At 43.8% G+C, this 15,872-nt stretch overlaps 1 protein-coding gene across 4 annotated transcripts in view; it reads left to right on the forward strand.

Moving 5' to 3' along the window:
• B4GALT4 (beta-1,4-galactosyltransferase 4) overlaps positions 1-15,872 on the forward strand; it is a 145,579-nt gene that overhangs the window by 94,621 nt on the left and 35,086 nt on the right. The window contains exons 6-7 of one of the 4 annotated variants that reach the window (XM_033943442.1): positions 12,478-12,539; positions 12,634-15,091. The exons of 1 other annotated variant lie outside the window; for it this stretch is intronic. In XM_033943442.1, coding sequence (XP_033799333.1) covers positions 12,478-12,539; positions 12,634-12,836 — 265 coding nt within the window. In that variant the 3' untranslated portion in view covers positions 12,837-15,091. Of the gene's footprint in view, positions 1-12,477; positions 12,540-12,590; positions 15,092-15,872 lie in introns of those variants that run through there. 2 more of the 4 variants (XM_033943444.1, XM_033943445.1) reach the window with 2 other exon arrangements.

Consider the following 15,872-nt stretch of genomic DNA (forward strand, 5'->3'; position numbering starts at 1 on the left):
GTTCAGGCTCGGGAGGTAGGTGGCATGGATGAGAATATTGGTTGATAAAGCAAATGTCCAGATTTTTTGGGCTTCCCTGCAGAGGGTGAGTGAGCCCGTGCCTCCCTGCTTGTTGATATAGAACATTGCCACCTGATTGTCTGTCTGGATCAGTAAGGTCTTGTTGGAGATCCAGGGAGCAAAGGCTTGTAGGGCATTCCCAATTGCCCTGAGTTCTAGCGGGTTGATGTGTTGTTTGGCCTCGGAGGGTGACCAGGGGTTCTCAGATGGAGGAGGTGGGCTCCCCACCCCTGTTTTGAGGCATCTGTGGTGAGTGTCAGTTGGTGTTGTGGCTGCTGGAAAAGCTTGCCCGTGTACAAATTCTGTTGTTGTGTCCAACACTTGAGGTTGTTGCGAATTTTCTGATCCATTGGGACTCTGAGACAGAGGCTGTGTGTGTTGGTTCCAATTCTTTCTGAGGAACCACTGAAGGGGTCGCATGTGGAGTTTGGTGCGTGGGACAACATGCATGGAGGCTGCTTGATGGCCCAGGAGGCGTAGTATTGTTCTTGCTGTGAATGCTACACAGGCCGCGAAAATTGACCCCACCATATCCAAGCTGCTGACCACAACTACGGACTACAAAGCGTTTCGAAAAGATATAAAAACCATAATATTCAAAAAACACATCCCAATATTATAATCTACCATCATCTTCTCTCCCTTCATAACCTACTGCAACTCTCAACCAACTGCAACTTCGTCCCCATAGGCAACATCTAATCTAGCTGCATCGGGCGTAAAGCCAATTCATATCTAGAAACACAGTCTCCCCAAATACCGAAAAAATCAGATATAGCAACCTAGGAACAGACGATTTTTTGGTAACATAAGATTGTGCGTTGTAATATTATGTAAAGTAACATAAGGTTATGCGTTGTAATACAACATAAGGTTATGCTTTGTAATATCATGTAATGTAAGTTATGCAATGTACTGGAATAATAAGGTAAAATAACATAAAATAACTCTACGTAAAGTCTTGTAAAGTTATGTAAGATAAATTATGTAAGATAAATTATGTAAACTTAATGCAAGTTATGCAAGCACGGTAAGGATAATGTAAAGTAACACAAAGTAACTCCACGTAAAGTTATGTAAAGTTATGTACGTAAAGTTATGTAAAGTTATGTACGAAAAGTTAAGTAAAGTTAGGTTTGCAAAGTTTGTAAAGTTATACAAATAATTGTATTGTCATCGCCTGGAAATGTCCAGCCATCTTCTAATGTAATCCGCTTAGAACCGCAAGGCACAAGCGGAATAGAAATCACTAATGTAATGTAATGTAATGTAATGAATGTGTGTGTCATGTAATGTAATGTAATGTAATGAATGTGTGTGTCTCTGATATTTGCTGAACCAGTTTTTTGTATTGCTTGTCCCCTTGAGTGGGACAGAAAAACTGCATTCAGAGGCTTGCAGATCCTTGCCCCAATGAATTCTATTGATTATGCTGGTTGTAGCACGGATTTTTTTGGTGTTTACCCCTGGGATTGCAGGAGTGACATCATTGTATTGACTGCTGTTGTCGTTTTCCAGGCTGATGGACCCCCCAGCAGCCAGTCGTCCAGGTAAGGGAACACGCATATGGCGCTCTTGCGGAGGTGTGCCGCTGCTACCATGACATATTTTGTGAAGACTCTCGGTGCAGAGGAGAGTCCAAAGGGGTAGGACCCTGTATTGGAAGTACTGGGTTTGGATCCTGAACCGCAGAAACATTCCTTGGGAGGAGTGCATAGGGATGTGTGAATACGCATCTTGGAGTTCCAGTGAAGCCAGCCAGTCGTCCTTTTGAATTAGTGGTAGGATTGTTCTTAAGGAGTGCATACAAAATTTCTCCTTGGTTACATACTTGTTTAGGCCTCGTAGGTCTAGGATGGGTCTGAACCCTCCTGTCTTTTTGGGGATGAGAAAATAGTGGGAGTAGAACCCTTGGTTGTGCTGTGACTTGGATACTGGTTCTATTGCTCTTGCTTGAAGGAGAGCTTTGATTTCTCTGAGGATGAGTTCTTTGGTGGGTTGGCTGGCGGGTGTGTAGCACCCATTTTTCTGTTGTTATCTTCTCCCAGGCTTTGTTGAATGCGGAGAGGCGGCCCCCAACAGGGGTGGAGGGCCTTGTTGATGAGTCAAAAGTGGTGGTGGAAGTAGCTGGCTTCTGCTGTTTTCCCTCCCTCTGGCGCTGCCTTTGCTGGTAAGGGGCGCTGTAGGGTTGTGCTTTCTGTCTGTGGGACGACCCTCTTGTCTGGTTGTCGAAGCGCCTTATGGTGTTATTTTGTCGGCGACAGTGGTTGGTGCTAAGCCGCCTTGATGCCGGGGGTTTTTACGATGCCATCTGAGGAGAGGGTTTGGAGAGTTGTGCAATTGGCTTTCATTATGTCCACTGTTTCCGTGACTTTGTCTCCGAATAAGTTCTCCCCTGAGCAGGATGCATCTGCGATACGCTCATGGGTGTCCTCGCATAGGCCCAATGCCTGCAGCCATGCCAGGCGTCTGGATGCTATGGCCACTCCGGCCGTGCGGGCAGATGTTTCCAATGCATCAAAAGTCGCTTTTATCATGTGTTTTCCGCATTCCTCCATATCCTGTAATATGGGGACTATGCAGGCTTTTCCTTCGGGGTGTAGCGTGTCTAGGGTTTCCTCTATTTTCCTCCAGAGGGCATCATTGTACAGGGTAAGGTGGAACAGGTGAGAGTCAATTTTGGCATTCAGTATGGAGCCATGGTGGACCTTTTTGGCGGTAGCGTCCAGGGTCCTGTGTTCTTTGCCCGGAGGGTCGTTGGCCTGCAGGCGATTGCTCTTAGCTTTCTTAAGGGCACTTTCTACTATGATGGACTGGTGAGGGAGCTGTGGTTTGTCAAAACCCAGTGCCTCGCTGATCTGGTATTTTTTGGTCTAGCCTCCTGGACACAGCTGGGCCTGACCATGGGGTTTTCCGGATCTGGTCCTGGCAATCTAGTAGCATTCTGTGAGCTGGTAGTGCGGCTATGGCCTTTTGCAACTTTAGGTATTTCAGCAGTCCCGGTGCTTCTTCTGTCGCCTCTAGCACCTGTACTGGGGTGAGTGCCAGCTTGGAAACTACCTTCTGGAGGAACTTTGGATAAGTGAGGTCCTCCACCGGCATGTTGGACTGTGTTGTCCCAGACGCGTGTTCTGTGTCTGGGGTGTCTTGGGTTGTTGATGTGTGTGGGCTGCCCCGTGTTGAAGCATAGCTTTGCTGGTAGCGCCCACTGCGTTCGGAGGCATAGCCGTCTGTGGCTGGAGAGTGTGATGCGGCCGTTTCTGCTCCCTGCCTCCATGTTGCCGGTGGTTGCAATATCTGTTCTGCATTCGGTACTGAGCTCTTGCTCTGCGCCCTTTGCCCTGAGAGTTGCTGTGCGATGAATCTGTTGAAAAAGTCTAACAATTGTCTGTGAGTGGTAGGAGTGGTCAGTTGGCGTGGCTGGATGTTGGGATCTGCGGCCGATGCACGTGGGTGGTCAGCCGGCTGATGGGGTCTGCCCCTGCTCCTGGTCCCGCGATCTTTCGACCTTCTGCGCCTCCGCCATCTTGGTGAGGCTGCTGCTGATGATGATGAAGAGGAGGGGGAGGAAGATGTTCTGTCTCCTTCATGTTCCCTCCTTGCAGGTTCTGGTGTGTTGGCTCCTGTGAGGCACATTGTCCTGTGCCTTTAGGTGTGCAGAGTTCTTTTCCATGCTTGCAAAGGCACTGTCTGTATCCAGGCTTGCCTTTTTGCTGTGTCTGTGCCTTTAAGGGGGCGGGGCCCAGTGCACTTATATCATCCTGGGATGAGATCGAGGCAGTTTGAATCTCGGGGCTGCAGGCATAGCATGGCTTTAATGGCCGCATGGCTTCGATTTTGAAATCGGAGCAGTCCCGAGTTGGTGCAGCTGGAATGGCCGGCAGAGGGGATAGGAGACCCTCGGCCGTTTTTGCCACTGTCTGCACTTCTATGCTCTACCCTAGGCCATGGAGCAGCCGTCGGGGAGCTATCCTGTAGTCGGAAAGTTTCAGGAGCAGCCTACTCTGTTTTTGCTGGGCTTCCTGAGGCAGCAGTAAAGCAGGGGCTGCTTTTTGGCTGCATTTTTTTTTTTTTCTCTTCCTTCGCTGGTCTTCCCCCATGGTGTGCAGCTTTTGGAGCCGATTTCTTCTAGCCCTCTGAGACATTTTTAGGCACTGAGGGCAGGCTGCCATGAAGTGTGCTTCTCCTAGGCAATGGACACACACCTCATGGGGGTCCAAGGAGCTCCTTTTTCGTTTGCAGTCAGGGCACTTCTTGAAACCTGGTTTTCCTGCAGGCTTTTCGTTTTTTTGTTTTTGTTTTGCCATTCTTCTTCTTTTCTTTCTTTCTGGGTTTTTTGTTGTTGTTGTTTTTTGTTTTTTGTTTTGAATGGAGAGCTGTGATCCGTCCGTTTGGGAAGGGCGGATTAACTAAACTGGATTAGTGAGGGACAGCACAGGTATATATAGGGCTACTTGCACATGCTCAGATGAGGCTCCTAAAGCCTCACCTGAGCTCTGGGAGAGCAAATCCGAATTGGGAACGTAGATGACGTCACCAAAAGTGGGGCTGACTTATACTGCTTGTCCATGGAGAATGCAGGTCAAACAGAACAGTCCTTTTAGTTGGAGCTTTATCCAGTTCAAAAAGCACACGGAGTTAAATTATCTCCCACAGTTTGCTAATGTATCAGCTCTAGTGCTTTTCTCACATCCAGCATATAGGAACACAACCTGGCAGTTTACACCACTTTAACATCCTGTTAGGCATTCCTCAGGTTCCAGCAGATCAGCAGAAGACCAGTAGGCAGAAGAAACGTTTTCCCTGCCCCCTCCTTTCCTTAGGAGATTTCCATGGGTTCACTCTGGGTTTCTCCTAAGTTATAGCTTTCTCCTATCAACATAGGTTCAGGCATACATGGATCCAAAGGAGAGGGTCTAACCTGTACCTCTGGCATGTCCCAATCGGTCAGAGTCAGGGGCACTGAGTGTTTCCAGGCTAGTTCAGCCTCATGCTGGGATTCTGGCTCCGGCTCTGCTGCTGTCCTGGGGAATCTGCTGGTTCCTTTCTGCCATGTTCCTGCTCTCCCCCCTAGTTCATTAGAGAGTATCCGTTTAAGCTGAGGGAAGAAACTACTCCCCTTTTCCGGCAGGGGAGAAAGTTTTCTTCCATTGGCTTGAACCGTTCTCCAGGTTCCCTGCTGTGCTGCCTTCTGCTTCACAGACTCTGCAAACCCATAAGGCCAATCTTTACTGTTTGACCTCAGGACATTATCAGAGCAGTCCCAGCTTTCTGGACCTGCTTCCCTTTCTCCCTCTGAGTCCACAGGATAGTCAGCTGACTTACTCCCCCGGGCTCTGACTTGGTTCACCCTCCTGCATCTGGGCTTGTAATTCCTCCCAAATCTCTCTGTGACAAGCCTCGGGGTTGCAGGATTGTCACACCATCAGAGATCAGGCATCGCAATGGGCATTACTATGGCTCCCTCGGTTGCTAACCTTTTTATGGATAGGTTCGAACATGATTGGGCATATCGGTCCCATTTCTTTCAGGATGTCAAGCTGTGGATTAGGTATATAGATGACATCTTTCTTGTATGGAATGGAGGGGTGGATAACCTTTTGGGATTCCTTTCCTATTTAAACAGCTGTCATTCTAAGGTTAAATTTACCCACACGTATAGTCCCACTCAGATTTCATTTTTGGATGTGAATATTGAGGTAGAAAATGGAGAATTTTGTACAGAAGTTTACAATAAACCGACTGATTGTAATTCAGTTCTCCATTTCTCAAGTGCTCATCCTATATCCCTTAAGAAGAGCTTGCCGTATTCTCAATTTTTGAGAATTAGGAGAATATGTTCCTCTGTAACTGACTTTAAAGAGACAGGCTGATGATTTAAAAATTAAATTTCTTCAAAGAGGGTATCCCCTTAAAATAGTCTCGGCGGCATATAAAAGGGCATACTTTAGTTGGCGAGTTATTGCTCCCAAACGTTCTTTAAGCCAACAGATAGGGGAACCATGTGTGACTTGTGTAGTCACATATTCAAGAAATAGTTATCAAGTTGTTCGTATCCTTAGAAAACATTGGGAAATGTTGAAAATTTCGAGGATAGCGTATCGGAGGAACCGTAATCTGAAAGAGATTTTATGTCCATATATTCTGCCTAGTGTTAATTCTATGGTGGGAACAGTATTTCAGGGACACCAAAAATGTGGGTCTTGTCAAATGTGTGGGGTTATGGTATGCACTGATACATTTTGCAATCCGAGGGATGGAAAGAAATATACCCTGAAGCATAACTAAACTAAACTAAACTAAGCCTTAAGTTTATATACCGCATCATCTCCACGGAAGTGGAGCTCAACACGGTTTACAAAGCTTAAAAATATAGGAAGAGAGAGGAGAAAGGGTTTACAAAAGCATATAAAAAGAGGGGATGTAAACAGGAGAAGAGATGTTATATGCTAGAGAAAAGCCAGGTTTTCAGTTGTTTTCGGAATAGTTGGAGGGAGCCCAGGTTCCGCAACGGGACAGTGAGATCGTTCCAAAGGCCCGTGATGTGGAGAGGAGGGATTTTCCCAGTTTACCTGCGTGGAGGATGCCGTGTAGAGAGGGGAAGGATAGTTTATGTCTGTGGACTGATCTGGTGGTAGCAGGCGTCAGGGCGAGGAAGGATAGAGGGATTAGGGGCGGAAGGATGCCGTGAATGATCTTGAAAGCCAGGCAGGAGCATTTGAAATGAATTCTGGAAAGTACTGGGAGCCAGTGAAGATTGGTAAGTAGTGGGGAGACGTGGTCAGATTTCATTTAGCAAAAATCAGCTTGGCCGCAGTATTCTGGATAAGCTGGAGTCTGCGAAGACTTTTTTTTGTTAGGCATAAATAGATGGCATTACAATAATCGAGTTTGGATAGGATAATGGATTGTACAAGGACGGTGAAATGTTTTTGGTGAAAGTAGGATCTAACTTTCCTTAGCAAGTGGAGGCTGAAAAAACAAGATTTTGCCAAGGAATTCAGGTGATCATTGAGGGAAAGGGAGGAGTCGATAGTGATGCCGAGGACCTTGCTTGAGAACTCAAAGTGCAGAGCAGGGCCTGTGGGTAGAGTGAAGAGGGTGGGCAGGTGTGCTAATTTTGGGCCGAGCCAGAGTAATTTTGTTTTTGATTCATTTAATTTCATCTGTACAGAGAGGGACCAGGCGTGAAGTCTCATTATGCATGAAGTGATGTTCTCTTGGAGGTTTGTAAGGTTTTGATCTGTTTCGAGGAGGATAAGGATATCGTCTGCATATGTGTAAATTGTTTCAAGGGGGGATAGTTTGAGGAGCTTCAGGGAGGTCCTATACATGTTGAAGAGAATAGGGGATAGGGGAGAGCCCTGTGGGACACCACAGGATGGTGTCCACGAAGCGGATTTGTAGCCGTTTGTGTTGACAATGTAGGAACGAGCGCGAAGGAAGTTTGAGAACCAGTTTAGGACAGAGGAGTCTATTCCTATCTCTGAAAGTTGGTAGATTAGTATGTCATGGTGCACGACGTCGAAAGCCGCGAAGAGATCAAACTATAGGAGAACAGCAAATTTGTTTTGGGCTTGTAGTTGTTGCACCTTTGAGATTAAGGAAACTAGGAGGGACTCGGTGCTGAAATTGGGCCTAAATCCGTATTGGTAGTATTGGAGAATGGAGAATCTCTCTAGGTAGAAGAAGAGCTGAGTAGCGACTATGGTCTCTAGAAGTTTTGTTAAAAGAGGGATGTTTGCTATGGGGCGGTAGTTCGATGGTGAGGAAGGGTCGAGATCGGCTATTTTCAGAAGAGGGGATAAGGCAATGTGTCCCATTTCGGTGGAGAACAGACCAGATAGTAAAACTTTATTTATAAGGTTAGTAAGGGAAGAGATGGCCTGCGCAGGGATGTTTTCGCAAAGGTAGGATGGGAAGGGATCTAGGATGCACTTGCAGGATTTAAGTTTGAGGCAAAGTTTAGAGATCTGAGTCTCGGATACAAGTTCGAATGTAATCCATGATCTGTCGGCAGGGATAGGGTCGGAGTCTTTCGGGGGAAGAGAGTTGTAGGAGATAGCTGAGGGGAACGAACTCTTTATGGTAGTGATCTTCTTGTTGAGGAATTTGGCTAGGTCATTTGGAGATGGGAGGGGGCGGGGGGGTAATATATATATTACAATGCCGCTGTGACCTGCTATATGTAGGACAAACCTCTAGAAAACTAAATGTTCTCCTTACGGAACATAAGAGTAATATCAAAAATCGACATATGTGTTGAGAATAATCATGAATTTAGTGGTAGTGGTAATTGTGGTAGTGGTAGTGGTAGTGGTAATTGAAGTACTGAAGCAAGGGATAAGAGGGGGCGATTTTAGATGGTGTCTAGCTCAGCGCGAACAGCGCTGGATTCATCATCTGGACACTTTGAGCCCTAATGGTTTAAATAAAACCATGGAATGGCAACATTTCTACTAGTTGGGAGTGGATGCTATCTGTTGTGACCCATTGGTTAGTACTTGAAATGTGGAACCAATGAGCTAAGGAGGGAGGGGCCATGGTAGTACGCCCTTAAGTCATCACGCTAATACTTGAACTTGCATAAAAGAAACGCTGTCGCCATTTTGATAGTGTTTGAAAATTTTGACGGATGAAATTAAGTTATGTAAGTAACGTTTTATCTATTTATGAGGATTCATTTGTATAGTGAGCTGATTAAACTTTTTTTGAATTGTAGAATTGGATGCCTTAGTGCTGGCCCTGAAGCAGCGGACAGAAATACAGTCCGCGAAACGCTGGCCGCGTTGGCATTTATAGAGACAAGCACTGTTTAAAGAGGCATTTTTAGAGACAAGTCTTGCCTAAGATAAGTGGCTTTTTTGTTATTTTTTTCTATATACTGGATAAGTGGATATACTTTTAAGAAAATGGAGGAATAATGACATTATAAATCTGAAGACACTGATGTAACTTGCATAAGCTAGTATTTAAATATTTACTACAAAAAACAATAAAAAAATAGAGAAATAAGGGATAAAATAAGTGTTAGCACCAGGTCTTGTGGCCAATAATTGGAGCAAACAGGAGCAACACTATGCTGACTTTCCCAGTTTGTGATTGTGCAACTGTGCGTAGGCTCCAATTCTGAGGCCTTTTGATAGTAGACTCACTTTTCTGGTTGAGTGGTGGTACATATATTGGTTATACCTCTATTTTAGGCACCAGAAAGAGGCGTGCTTAGCGCCAGTTCTGTAACGGTTTAAGGGCATGCTTAATTCTTATAGAATATTGTGTAAAGCTGCTCTGGCGTGCCAAAAATTAGACGCATCTACTTACAAAAGGTCAATGGCTGGGGTAAGTGGGTGCATCTAAGTGCGCCATGTAACGCATGCAATAGAAAATATAAGTTGCATGTGCTCCTTGGCAACACACCAGGACATGCCCATGCTCCACCTTTGTGTATTCTACCCCTGGCACTTGCATGCTAATTGATTTAAGCACACTTTTTATAAATCAGTGCCTAGTATTTACACACATAACTGCCAATTATTGGCACCAATCATGAGTGTAAACACTTCTGTTCTATAAACTAGGTGTCAGCTTATAGAATTATCTTTTTAGATTGAAAGCCCACTGAGGACTGGAAAATACCTTTATCTCCTTCCCTTATTCTTGGTGATTTCAACATTCATGCCCGGAACATATTTGACTCCTACACCTCAAGATTTCTTGCTCTAATATCCTCATTCAATCTTCAGCCGTGCTCCACTACCTCCACGCACCAGAACGGCCACTGCCTTAATCTTGTCCTCTTCCCTAACTTCTCAATTATCAACTTCTTCACCTCAATTCTTCCACTCTCTGACTATCATTTGATAACCTTCACAACTCAACACTATCCCTCCACCCTTCTCCTTGACTGATCCTCACTGATACATTCGGGAATCTTCTGGCTATAGACCTGTATACACCCGCCACCATGGTCTCCCCCCTCCTCTCAAACACTACGTTATGTAAATAAGTCAATGAAGCACTCTCTTATAATACTATTATCTCCTCTGCTCTTGAAATCCTTGCTCCTTCCATGTCACGTCCTGTAAGGAGCGCCAAACCCCAGCACTGGTTGACCTCTAAGATCTGCTGCTTATGTTCCTGTGCCTGATCTGCAGAAAATTACTGGCTGAAATCTCACTCTCACGCTGACCTGTTCACTTCAAATTCCTGCTGATCTCCTTCCAATCAGCCCTCTTGATTGCAAAACAAGACAACTACGTCCGCTTGACTAATTGTCTTGGATCCAACCATCACCATCTTTTTGCCACGCTAAACTCTCTACTCATTGCTCTCACTTTTGACTCCTCCTTCGCTATCAACCCAGACCATGGCCAAGTACTTCCATGATAAGGTTCACAAGATTAACCTTGAGTTCTTGACCGAATTGTCTCTGCCTCTCCCTCCTCTTGTCTGTCCCACCGATCCCTGCTGCCTTTTTTTTCCTTCTCTGAAATCACAGAAGAAACTGCATATCTTCTCTCCTCCTCCAAACTCACTACTTGTTCCTCTGATCCCATCCTCACCCGTCTAGTGATCACCATCTCTTCTACTGTCATCCCCACTATCTTCAACCTATCACTCTCTACCAGATGATTTCACAAACATGCTATAGTTATGCTGCTCTAAAAAAACCCCATCACTGGACCCTACCTGCCTGTCCAATTATCGTCCCGCCTCTCTCCTCCTACAGGCTACTTGAAAGTGCTGTTGTCTTACCTTTCTTTCTTTTCTAGCTATTCTTAACCCACTTCAATCAAGCTTTCACCCTATCCATTCTACGAAAACTACCCTTGCTAAAGTCTCCAATGACCTGCTCCTGGCCAAATCCAAAGGCCTCTACTCCGTCCTCATCCTCCTTGATCTATCTGCATCTTTTGACACCATAGATCACTGCCTACTCATCGATATGCTGCCTTCGCTTGGACTCCAGGACTCTGTTATCTTATGGTTTTCTTCCTATCTTTCTCATCACAATTTTAGTATTTGCTTTGGAGGATCTTCCTTTGCTGGTATTCCACTATCAGTTGGTATACTTCAGGGTTTTGTCCTGGGACCTTCTTTTCTCCATCTACATTTCTTCCCTTAGCGCTGTAATTTCCTTCCACGGTTTGTAGTACCATTTCTATGCTGACAACTTGCAAATCTACCTCTCTACATCCAAAATTTTCTACAGGAATCCAGACCCATTGCCTGGCTGACATTGCTACCTGGATGTCACATCGCCATCTAAAATTAAACATGACAAGACTAAACTCCTTATCTTTCCTCCTAAACCTGCCTCTCCCCTTCCTCCATTCTCTGTTTCAGTGGATAACACTCTCATCCTCCCTGTCTTATTGACTTGCAATCTCTGAGCCATCTTTGACTTGTCTGTCATCTTTTCTTTGCATGTCCAACAGACTGCCAAAACTTGTCGCTTCTTTCTATACATTGCTAAAATCCAGACTTTCCTTTTTGAACACCCTGCCAAGACCCCCATCCATGCTCTTGTCACCTCTCACCTAGATTACTGCAACTTGCTTCTCGCAGGCCTTCTGCTAAGCCATCTCTCTCTCCTTCAGCCTGTTCAGAATTCTGCTGCATGCCTCATATTCTGCCAGTGTTGTTTTACTCACGTTACCCATCTCCTCAGGTCACTTCATTGGCTTCCTGTCTGCTTCTGCAAACATTTCAAACTCCTCTTGCTGACCTACAAGTTTTAAGTATTTAAAATTTGATGAATTGCTTAATCTTAATACAAAGCGATGAACAAATCTAAAAAATAGTACATCACAATATTCAGGGAGACAATACAAATAACATAGATATGTCACGTAGCGTAGACAGGACCAAGAGGAAAGTGGGGGTAAAAGTGCAATTTATGAAAGTAAATAAGACGAGTAAGGGAAATAACAAAAGGGAGGGTTTAAAAAAAAAGGATCAGAAGTTGGAATTAAAAAATATGTCCTAACTATATAGCATTAGCAGTCAAAAGCTTCTTTAAAAAAAAAGCATTTTAACTTGCTTTTAAACTTATCGATAAGATGTTCTTCCCTTATGTGTATTGGGAGGGAGTTCCACAATTGCGGAGCCACCACTGAAAAAAATGTATTGTCTGCATGTATTGATGGATTTGAGAGAAGGAACTACCAGCAAATGTTGATCATTAGATCTAAGTGATCAGGTGGGGACATAAGGTATTAAGACTCTATCGATAAAGGAAGGGGTTTTATAGAGTACTGATTTAAGGCTTAGTAAACATATCTTGTTGGTTATTCGATGCCTGTGCCTGCCCTCTTTTCTATGCTTATTCTTTTCTGTTTTTCTGGTAGTTATTATTGTAAACTGCCTTGATAGTTTATTCTATGATGATCATGTCAAAATCTTAATGAACTTGAGCTTCTGTACTGTGCAGAATACAAAGATATCTGAGATACCATCCATTCAGAGTCACAAAACTGGTATGTTCAGGTCACTAAACCAAAGCTAATTTTTTTTTCTATCCATTATAGTTTAGACAGATCAGTCTCCGACCTTTTCTTTCACATTTTGCAGAGACTAAGCTATTAGGTGCATCGTACCAGCACAACCTTGGGACCTGTAGGAGTGATAAAAATACAGTGAGTGCTGCTGCCAAGCACCATCCAACAGAAAAGCAAGGATCTTCAATAAGGGAAGTGGCACATCAAACCTTAGTAACAATGTGTGACAAGTTTCAACTTGTTCGGTACAGTCAGTCAGTTGTGGGCTATGGTTGAGAGAAGATGTGTTTTTAAAGTGTCTATAAATCATGGTTCACGAACAACATGAAATTTTGTTTCAAACTGTAAAAAAGTGCTAAAGAAACACACAAAATGTTAAAATTAGTTTATGGTGATGCAGGAGTGACCATAATGATGGTTTGCAAGTGGTTTGTGTAATTTCATAATGGTTGTGAATTGGTTGAAGATGAGGAGAGAGAGCGGGATATCCTTCAACATCCAAAACCCAAGAGAATGTTGAAAGACTAAGTGAAATAATTTGATCAAACAGGCGATTGACTCTTAGGGAAATTTCTGAGGATCTGAACATCATTTATGGTTCCGCTCAAAGCATTTTAACAACAGATTTGATCATGAGGCAAATGAGTGCAATCTGAGAAATGGGCAAATGGTTTCATCCTCCATCATGACAATGCTCTGTCACACATCACTTCTGGTACGACAATTTCTGTCAAATAAAAATAATACGTGTGTGTCCTCATTCACCTTATTCACCAGATCTGGCGTTGTGCGACTTCTGGCTTTTCCTCAAAGTCAAAATGACCATGAAAGATAAATGTTTTGAATCGATTTAGCAAGACAAAAATAGAACCCTGAATCGAGGAGGTACACAAACAAGATAACAAATAAAGAACCTCCCTCACCCCAAGAAGTCTACAAAGATTAGGGGAAAGAGATGAAGTCCAACTCCAAACTAAATAAAAATGAAGAGAAATCTATAATTTGAGAGTATTAAACGGACAAGCCCTCAGTCACACAGCAACCTCTGGAATCTCCAGGGAAAAGCTGTCGCGGGTTTACACCCAGAAAGGTGTTAACTGCGAAACATCCCCGGGCTTGCTCCGGATAATATTACTAGTGCCTAAATAGTGCAAATGTGCAATGTGTGAAAAAAACTCAAATGAAAAAAACACACATTATCAAAATAAAGGAGGAATTCATCTCTTACCCCTAAGCTGGGGGCCAAGCTGGAAAGTTAGTGTCCAAATCCGACCAAGCTCAAAAATACACAGCCTGAAAGAACTTAGCTTCTCCGTGTGTAGTGGAGATGATGATCCACAAGCAGTAAGCAAAGTAAATGTCCAACGGACTCCGTTTCGGGGGTGAACACCCCCTTCCTCAGGAACCGCACTGCTCAATGACTCTCAAGTTCGTAAGTAAAGCAGGAAAGAAATGGCACTGGTCTGGAGAGGACGCCCTCTTTTTAACTCGCAAAAACAGAAACAGGTGGAATAAAATAGTCAGGTGACCAAGCACCTGACCAGAAAAACTTGCAAAGAAACTTGAAACAAATCCTTTAAAGAAACATTCACATTCAGTAAGTGTGTTGCCACTCAATATAGTCATTCAAACCCTTGGGGGTTAAAGATTGGAGCTCAAATATCCAGAATTGTTCTCTATACTGAAGTCGAGTCAATCTGTCTCCCTGGTAATCCTCAAAAATTTGTTCCATAACAAACCACCTAAGATCTTGAAAGGAATGGTTGGCTAGTATGCAATGTGGAACCATGGGAGCGGTCATAGAACCCGTGTGTATACGGGACCTGTGTTCTATAAGACGGGTCCTAATCGATCTTTGGGTGCGTCCAACGTATAACATGTCACAAGGACACAGAATAACATATATCACCCATTTAGATCTACATGAAGTCAGTGATTTAAAATTGTAGCATTTTTTAGTTCTCGGATGCTGCCAACTTTTTCCTTCTAAAGTTGAAGTGCAGATATCACAAGTTGCATTGCATTTGATGTGTTGGGCTGTAACCATGTCAACGTTTCTTGTGGTGTTGCTGGAATAACTGGAATGGACCAAATGGTCCGCCAGGTTTCTGGCTCGAGAGTATGCAATCCTGGGAGGATCTTGAAAAGTGGAATGCAATTGAAGAATGTGCCAGTGTCTACGAATGCTACTTGCGACCCTGTTGGCATGATTGGAGAATCTCAAGACACAGGTGATCCCAGATTCCTCTTGTGTGGAAACAGTAGGGGATAATAATAATTCCCTATTGGCATACAGAGCCCGATGATCGGGAGGGCTTATCATCGGGCTCCCCCCCCCCCGTCCTTTGCTACCCCCAAATATTTTTGCTTGTTCTTGTGCCATAGACTATTATTGATAATGGAAATGCAAAAAGTAGAAAAAGAAATCTCCCCTTCTTCCCACACCCTGGCTTTGGCTGCTTGTGCCCTTTGAACTAATGACTCATTTTCTCTGAGAAGACTGGCTAAATAAATATCAGACTCTTACTGTATTCTAGCCTCTTGTTTCACTTGTCATTTTGAAACGCCCAATCTCATTTTATGAGAGAGAGACATTTATTTCTGGGACACTTCCTCACCCAGAAAGCAGATAAACTCAGAGTAAACAGGTTAGGCCAAGGTTCTCTGACAGACTGCTATAGCAATCAAGCATGCCACAGGTTGAAGTTTAGTACAATAGACTCTGTTAACAGGAGCTCAATTAAACAAAACTCCCAAGCAACCCAAACAAAATCTAAGAAATACTGTAATACTTTAAATAAAAATGAACTTGGCATACCACACCTGAGTACGCCCACACTTTGCCTACCACATGTCTGGTAATTTGGAACAGTTTATAATATGGCATAGTATGGGGTATAGTATTAGTTAGGCCTATTTTTAATAGTAACTCTCAAGCAACCAGAAACTACATTTATCCAGCATCTATCAATCCCCATGGGTGCCAGTTAACTGATAATCTACTGTATGTGAATGGAGCCAGTGAGTAAAATCTAATCTGTCCAGTCATTGTGGGCTAGCTTTACCTTTGTCACACATTGTAATGCAGTTTTTGTGCAGCAGCGTATAATGATCACAGACTGTACTGCCACACAGTTTGTTCCTTGTTCCAAACTTGGGTTCATTCTATTCAGTTTTTGGAGAATTATTTTGCCCCCAGAAAGGTTTTTAAGCTTTTATGCATAATTTTTTTCAGCATTCTGTTGGAAAGGAAAGACTAAAAATTAACAGGATATCATCATCAGAATGTCAATTTAGAGTACTCCGTAATAA

Source organism: Geotrypetes seraphini, chromosome 4 (assembly GCF_902459505.1).
Source record: "Geotrypetes seraphini chromosome 4, aGeoSer1.1, whole genome shotgun sequence".
In the NCBI taxonomy this organism is placed as follows: domain Eukaryota; kingdom Metazoa; phylum Chordata; class Amphibia; order Gymnophiona; family Dermophiidae; genus Geotrypetes; species Geotrypetes seraphini.